The sequence below is a fragment of the Priapulus caudatus genome, unplaced genomic scaffold, assembly GCF_000485595.1.
Source record: "Priapulus caudatus unplaced genomic scaffold, Priapulus_caudatus-5.0.1 Scaffold1401, whole genome shotgun sequence".
NCBI lineage: Eukaryota > Metazoa > Priapulida > Priapulimorpha > Priapulimorphida > Priapulidae > Priapulus > Priapulus caudatus.
The window spans coordinates 37,616-45,509 of record NW_014578462.1 but is presented as its reverse complement, the minus strand read 5'-3'; the positions used below and the strand labels follow the sequence as shown (position 1 = coordinate 45,509).

Genomic DNA, 7,894 nt, shown 5'->3' with positions numbered 1-7,894 from the left:
TGGGCCCTGTGTTGTGCTAGTTGTTGTGCTGTGTCCTCTGTTCTCTCTCTCTCGTGTGTGTGTGTGTGTGGGTGTGTAGTGTAATGCATGTGCCTTGTGTACATCTGTTCTCTCTCTCGTGTGGTGTGTGTGGGTGTGTGCGGTAATGCATGATGATCTGTAGTTCCATGTCTCTCCTTCTGATGTGTGCTGGTGTGGGTGTTGTGTGTGGTAATGGCCATGATGACTGTGTATTCAAATGTTTCTCGTGTGTGTGGTGTTGACCGTGTGTGTGAGTATTGTTATGATGACCTGGTGTATCTGTTCTCTTCCCCCCTGTGATGTGTTGTGTGTGGTATGGCCCCCCATTGATGACCATGTGTAATCATGTCTTCTCTTGTGGTGTGTGTGTGTGATGTTGTGTGGAGGTAATGCCCAATGAGGCCTGTGTATCCCCATTGTCTCTCTTCTCTTGTGGGACTGTGTGTGTGTGTTGTGTGTGTGGAGTATGGGCTGTGCCCTGTAGTACATCGTTTCTCGTGTGGTGTGGTGTGTGTGTGGTATGGTATGATGCTGTAGTAACTCCCATGTCTTTTCAGCTTTCTCAGCACGATATCTCTCTTCTCTTCGTGTGGGTGTGTTGGTAGTGTGTGTGGTATTGGCCATATGTGACCGGTGTACTCAATGTTCTTTCTCGTGGTGTGTGTGTGTTTTTGTTGTAGGTAGACATGCCATTTGTATCACTGTCTCTCTTCTTCGTGTGTGCTGCTGCTGTGTGTGTGTGTGGTTGCATGTTGCTGTGTACTCATGTCTTCTCGTGTGTGTGTGTGTGTAGGAAGGGTATGTGTACCCTGTGTATCATGTTTCTTCTTTCGCGGGCTGTGTGTGTGTGTGTGTGTGGTTTGGCCCATGATGGACTGTGTCTCTGCTCTCCTCTCCGTCGTGTGTGTGTGGTTGTGGATATGGCCATGTGCTGTAGTACTCGATGTCTTCTGTGTGCTGTGTGTGTGTTGGTGTGGTGTGTGTAAGTATGGCATGTGCTGTAGTACATCACTGTCTCTCTCTCTCTCGTGGGTGATGTGTGTGTCGGTATGCATGATTGCCTGTGTAATCAGTGTCTCTCTCGTTGTTGTGTGTGTGGTGTCCTGGGTAATGGTATGATGCCCTGTAGTCTCCAAATGTTCTCTCTCTTTGGTGGGTGTGTGTGTGTGTGTGAGTTGCATGATGCCTGTGTATTCACTGTCTTCTCTCTCTCGGTGTGTGTGTGTGGTGTTAGGGTATGACATGTGCTGTCTATGTTCTCGTGTGCTGCTCTTGCTGTGTTGAGTTTGTATGATTGCTGTAGTACTCAATGTCTCTCTTGTGTGTGATGTGGTGTGAGTTGGTTGTGCCCTGTGTACGTCTTCTTCTTTCTCTATTGTGTGTGTTGTAGGGTATTGGCAAATGTGCTGTGTACTCATGTCTTCTTCGGTGTTGTGTGTGTGTGTAGGATGGCTGTGTCCTGTAGTAAATCGGGTCCTCTTCTGTGTGTGTGGTAGTGTTAGAGTAATGGGTATGTGCACCTGTAGTACTCTGTCTCTCTCGTCGTGTGTGTGTTGAGTTGGCCCATGATGGCCTGGTGTATCATGTTCTCTGGTTGTGTGTGTGTTGCTGTGTGAGTATACGGTAGATGACTGTAAGTAATTGTTTTCGTGTGTGTGTGTGTGTGTAGGTTGGTAAGGTGCCTGTAGTACTCAATGTCTCTCTCTGGTGTGTGTGTGTTGGTAAGGGCCCCAATGTGCCCTGTGTCTCTTTCTTCTCGTGTGTGTGTGTGTGTGTGGCTGAGTGATGGTTGATGCTGTAGCATCATGTCTTCTTCTTGTGTGTGCGTGTGTTGTGGGTATGCAATTGATGAGCCTGTGTAACATTCCCCCATTGTCTCTCTTTCGTGTGTGTGTGTTGTTGGTATTGGCATGTTGTCCTTGTAGTAACTCTGTCTCTCTTTCGTTTGTGTGTGTGTGTGTGTAGGAGTGGATGATGTCCTGTGTACTCATGTCTTCTTCTCTCGTGGTTATTGCTGTGATGTGGTAATGGCATGTATGACCTGTAGTAACATCCAAATGTCTCTTCTCGTTGTGTTGGTGTGTGATGTGTGTGGTCATGGTTGATGCTGTGTACTCATGTCTCTCTCTGTGGTGTGTGTGTGACCTGTGTGTGGTATGGCCAGATGCCTGGTGTAACGATCATTGTCCTCTCTCGTGTGTGTGTGTAGGTAATGGGCATGTGTCCTGTAGTAATCCAATGTCTCTCTCTCGGTCGGTGGTGTGGTGTGTGTGTGTAGGTAATGCATGTGCCTGTGTGTTATGTCTCTCGCTCGTGTGTGTGTGTGTGTGTGTCGGTATATCTGATGATCTGTAGTACTCCCCCATGTCTTTCTTCGAGTGTGTTGTGTGTGTGTTTAGAGTATTGGACATGTGACTGTCGTACTCATGTCTCTCTTCTCGCTGTGGTGTCGTGTGGTGTGTGTGGTTGGCAATGATGCCCTGTGTCGCATCCTTGTTTTTCGTGTGTGTGTGTGTGTGCTGTGTAGGTTGGTATGTGACCCTGTCGTAATCAATTGTCTCTTCTTCATGTGTTGTGTGTGTGTGTGGTTGGCCTGATGCTGTTGTACTCATGTCTCTTTCGTGCTGTGTGTGTTGTGTGTAGGAGTAATGGCAATGATGCCTGTGTATCAATGCTTTTTCTGCCTCTCGTGTGTGTGTGTGTAGAGTAATGGTAATGATGACCCTGTAGTAACATCAATGTCTCTCTCGTGTGTGTGTGTGTGTGTGTGTAGAGTAATGGTAATGATGACCCTGTAGTAACATCAATGTCTCTCTCTCTCGTGTGTGTGTGTAGAGTAATGGCAATGATGACCCTGTAGTAACATCAATGTCTCTCTCTCTCGTGTGTGTGTAGAGTAATGGCAATGATGATCCTGTAGTAACATCAATGTCTCTCTCTCTCGTGTGTGTGTAGAGTAATGGCAGTGACGACCCAGTGCACATCGTTAACGTAGCGATCAGGACGAACGAAGATAAGAAGGACGCTGTGTTCGCTGCCATGTTCCAAGAATTCATCATGTCAAAGGTGAGTCGACCATCGTCTGCTCGTGCTATTATTGTATTTGGTTCAAGAATCTATGACAGTAACCTCATGTCTTAACAACAACAAAATCTGTTTCCTCCATTGTTTCACTATCCGGTTATTAGACGATAGAAGATTGAACGATTAAACGTGCAAAGATTGCATTTACCAAAAATCCTGGAAAGACTTTCTCTCATTTGTCCAGTACTGTTTACGTCCTGGAAGACTCCAGGAATACTCCCATATTGAATATGTGTGTTGTTGCGCGTGCGATTCCGGGGTTGTTGTCGTTGCAGGTAGAGGAGCTGAAGGACAAGGAGATTCGCAGGTTCACGTTTCTCACGCTCTACAGACGACAGTTCCCAAAGTTCTTCACCTACCGGTCGCGCGACATGGTAGGCAATGACGCGAGGGGAGGCGCTGGTTGTTCACATGGTTGTTCATGCAGTGGTGCACATTGTTGTTCACACAGTGGTTCTCACTGTTGTTCACACAGTAGTGCACATTGTTGTTCACATGGTTGTTCACACGGTTTTTCACACAGTTGTTCACACAGTGGTGCGCATTGTGGTTCACACGGTTGTTCACACAGTGGTGTGCACGAATGTTTTCACGATGGTTCTCACTGTTGTTCACACAGTGGTGCGCATTGTTGTTTACATGATTGTTTACATGGTTGTTCACACAGTGGTACACACGGTTGTTCACACAGTTGTTCACACAGTTGTTCACACAGTGGTACACACGGTTGTTCACACAGTGGTGTGCATTGTTGTTCACACGGTTGTTCACATGGTGGTGCGGACGGTTGTCCAGACAGTTGTTTACACGGTTGTTCACACCGTGGTGTACAGTTGTTTAGATGGTTGTTCACACGGTTGTTCACTCGGTGGTGTGGACGGTTGTCCAGACAGTTGTTCACACGGTTGTTCACACCGTGGTGTACAGTTGTTCAGATGGTTGTTCACACGGTGGTGCAGACGGTTGTCCAGACAGTTGTTTAGACGGTTGTTTACACCGTGGTGTATCATTTATGATTACTATTATAATTGGTGTTGTTGTTAGCATATTGATTGGATTTATGTGTGTATATATAGCGTTGGTCATGCTGTGACCAGCCTACATACATCGTGTGTGGTTCTAACGTTGGGTGGGGTGCATGTTATTAGTTTCAGGAGGATAAGATCTACAGACATCTGGAGCCAGCGCTGGCCTTCCAGCTGGAGATCAATCGAATGCGGAACTTTGACCTCGCGTTTCTGCCGACGCCCAATCACAAGATGCACCTCTATTTCGGTAGCGCAAAGGTGCGTGTGTGCGTGCGTCACTGTGAGTGCTTGCGTGCGCGTGTGTGGTGTATGTGTGTGTGCGGTGTGTGTGCGTGTGCGTGCGTGCGTGCGTGCGTGCGTCTGTGTGTGTGTGTGTGTGTGTGCGTGCATGCATGTCGATGTTATGTGTATGTGGAGAGTATGTAAGCATGCATTATGAACCTGCTTTGAAGTTCAAAATCAGACCTTATGTCTATTGGATGCTGTTGATGTTATAGTAATGTATCCCACATACACGTACGAATTATTGTAGGTTCCAAAGGGTCAGGAGGTCACCGACTACAGATTCTTCATCCGATCGATCATTCGACACTCGGAGCTCATCACCAGGGTGAGCCACGTGTTCAGTCCGTGTCGTCAATAGCGGCAGCAGTACTCGAGGAATTGAGCTCATGGCTTCTACCGCGCGGCATGTCTAGGATCTGTTAACATAGTGTTAAGTTACGTTAGTTGGCAGTGCCTTAGCGTGCTCGTCGCTGGGCAGTGGCGCCATCTTGCTGTGTGGTCGTCGCTGGGCAGTGGCGCCATCTGGCTGTGTGGTCGTCGCTGGGCAGTGGCGCCATCTGGCTGTGTGGTCGTCGCTGGGCAGTGGCGCCATCTGGCTCTGTGGTCGTCCCTGGGCAGTGGCGCCATCTGGCTGTGTGGTCGTCGCTGGGCAGTGGCGCCATCTTGCTGTGTGGTCGTCGCTGGACCATGGCGCCATCTCGCGGCGTGGTTGTCACTTGCTTGTGGCGCCATCTCACGGTGTGGTCGTCACTTGGTTGTGGCGCCATCTCGCAGCGTGGTCGTCACTTGCTTGTGGCGCCATCTCGCGGCATGACTTGGTGATTGATTGTCGTTGTTGTGTTGTGTTTTTCAGGAGGCGTCGTTTGACTTCATGCAGAATGAGGGTGAGAGGGTGCTGCTGGAGGCTATGGATGAGCTGGAAGTGGCCTGCTCAGCTCCTAATGTAGGCATCATGTAGAGAGAGCATCACTGTAATCTCATATCACACTCGCATCGTCTACGTCATGGCGTCATGTTCTATATCTTGTTGTCATGGTCTGTATCATGTCATCATGGTCTATATCATGTCATCATGGTCTGTATCATGTATCTATGGTCTGTATCATGTATCTATGGTCTGTATCATGTCATCATGGTCTGTATCATGTCATCATGGTCTGTATCATGTATCTATGGTCTGTATTATGTCATCATGGTCTGTATCATGTATCTATGGTCTGTATTATGTCATCATGGTCTGTATCATGTATCTATGGTCTGTATCATGCCATCATGGTCTGTATCATGTATGTATGGTCTATATCATGCCATCGTGGTCTGTATTATGTATGCATTGTCTGTACCACATAATCACTGTCTATAACAATCCTGGTTGTTATCTAAATATCTAACAATCTAAACAACATCACATATGCATGGTCATTAGTACGCACATTCAGTCTGACCCACACAATGCCTCTACCACATGCATAGTCTTTGTTATTCACACTGTATCTATCACATGTAGAACATTTAACGCTCAAGCCAGCACTCATCTCATGATGGGAAATTCTTACCATTCAAATCATCACGATTCTAGCAAACTTTCCTCCTCACCACCACGGTGTATGTATCGTGGAGATTGCCGCATCACTGACATGTTGTCGTTGCTTCTTTCAGCACAAGAAGACGGACTGTAACCACATCTTCCTCAACTTTGTGCCAACTGTCACACTGGATCCATCTAAGGTGCGTGTGAATAGTCTGTAACCCTATGTTTGTGAATATCTCCATCAGTAAGAGCTGGAGTATGAAGAACCTTGCAATAACATACGATGAATGTCTATTCTTTGCCTCGATGCTTGCTATGCTTGACCTTAGTATGTGCATTCTGCATCAAGACCATCACTATAGGGAGAAAATTCTTACATGAAGGAATCAGAGATAAAAACTGACTGATATGCTATATGCTTAACTAATTATCTACTTTACTACTACTAAACTCTATGATGTTTCCCCTAACCACCATTGTTTAAATTTACTACTACTAAACTCTATGATGTTTCTCCTAACCACCATTGTTTAAATTTACTACTACTAAACTCTATGATGTTTCTCCTAACCACCATTGTTTAAATTTACTACTACTAAACTCTATGATGTTTCCCCTAACCACCATTGTTTAAATTTACTACCACTAAACTCTATGATGTTTCTCCTAACCACCATTGTTTAAATTTACTACTACTAAACTCTATGATGTTTCCCCTAACCACCATTGTTTAAATTTACTACTACTAAACTCTATGATTTGTTTCCCAACCACCTTGTAAAGAATGAAGTGGTATACTGGGTCGCCTCAAGCACCAGGTTGTAATGAATGATAGTGGCGGTATCTGAATCACTAAGCCACCATGTAAGATGAAGGTGGCGGTATACTGGATACGCCTAACACATGTAGCATAGTGGCGAGTATTCTGAATACCTACCACATTGTAAGAATGGAAAGTGGGGTATACTGGAATCGCCCTAACACCATTGTTAAAATGAAGTGGTATACTGCGAATCCGCCTAAGCACCATTGTAAGAATGAAGTGGGGTATACTGGAATCGCCTAAGCACCATTGTAAGAATGAAGTGGGGTATACTGGAATCGCCTAAGCACCATTGTAAGAATGAAGTGGGGTATACTGGAATCGCCTAAGCACCTTACTGCATCAGTATGAATGGAGTTAATGACATTAAAGAAACAAAAATTTGTCATAATATTAACTTTTTCTTGTAGACAAGATCTCTATACACTGCATACGAGAAACTTGTAACTTTACACTGTTTCCGTCAATGAGACAAAGTTGAGACTAATGTTACGACCACATTTTCTTTCCGGTTACGGCGGCCCAGGGTATCTTCTCAGAGAGCAGGGAATCTTGGCAGCATGATCACCACCACGCCTTCTCTTCCTGCCTCCCTCCTCCCACCTGTGATCCCCCCCCTCGATGTCGTCATTATCTCCCCCAGCTAACATGGCTTCTGCGTTACCATGGCAACAGATAGAGGACAGCGTGCGGAGCATGGTGATGCGCTACGGGCCGCGGCTGTGGAAGCTGCGAGTCACGCAGGCCGAGCTGAAGATGATGGTGAGGCTTACAGCTAACGGCAAGCGCATCCCCATCCGTCTGTTCCTCGCTAACGAGAGTGGCTACTACCTCGACATCAGCCTCTACCGTGAAGTCAACGACCCCAACACTGGCCAGGTAAGTCACACCTGAATACCGGCCAGGTAAGTCACACCTGAACACTGGCCAGGTAAGTCACACCTGAACACCGGCCAGGTAGTTTAGCGATCTCAACACCGGCCAGGTAAGTCGCACCTGAATACCGGCCAGGTAGCTTAACGACCCCAGCACCGGCCAGGTATGTCGAGATTGTACGACAGGAAAGTCTGCTAAAATGTTGTGAATATTAAAAAAATCTCTCTCTCTCTCTCTCTCTCTCTC

General features: G+C 46.6%; 1 protein-coding gene across 1 annotated transcript in view; it reads left to right on the top strand.

Moving 5' to 3' along the window:
- Nucleotides 1-7,894, top strand: part of LOC106816516 (acetyl-CoA carboxylase-like) — a gene marked incomplete at its 5' end in the record, with an annotated part of 52,127 nt that overhangs the window by 30,001 nt on the left and 14,232 nt on the right. Inside the window, 8 exon segments of the mRNA XM_014821143.1 lie at nucleotides 2,977-3,087; nucleotides 3,381-3,479; nucleotides 4,254-4,391; nucleotides 4,666-4,743; nucleotides 5,272-5,361; nucleotides 6,078-6,146; nucleotides 7,448-7,651; nucleotides 7,802-7,811. Of these exon segments, the coding sequence (XP_014676629.1) occupies nucleotides 2,977-3,087; nucleotides 3,381-3,479; nucleotides 4,254-4,391; nucleotides 4,666-4,743; nucleotides 5,272-5,361; nucleotides 6,078-6,146; nucleotides 7,448-7,651; nucleotides 7,802-7,811 (799 nt within the window).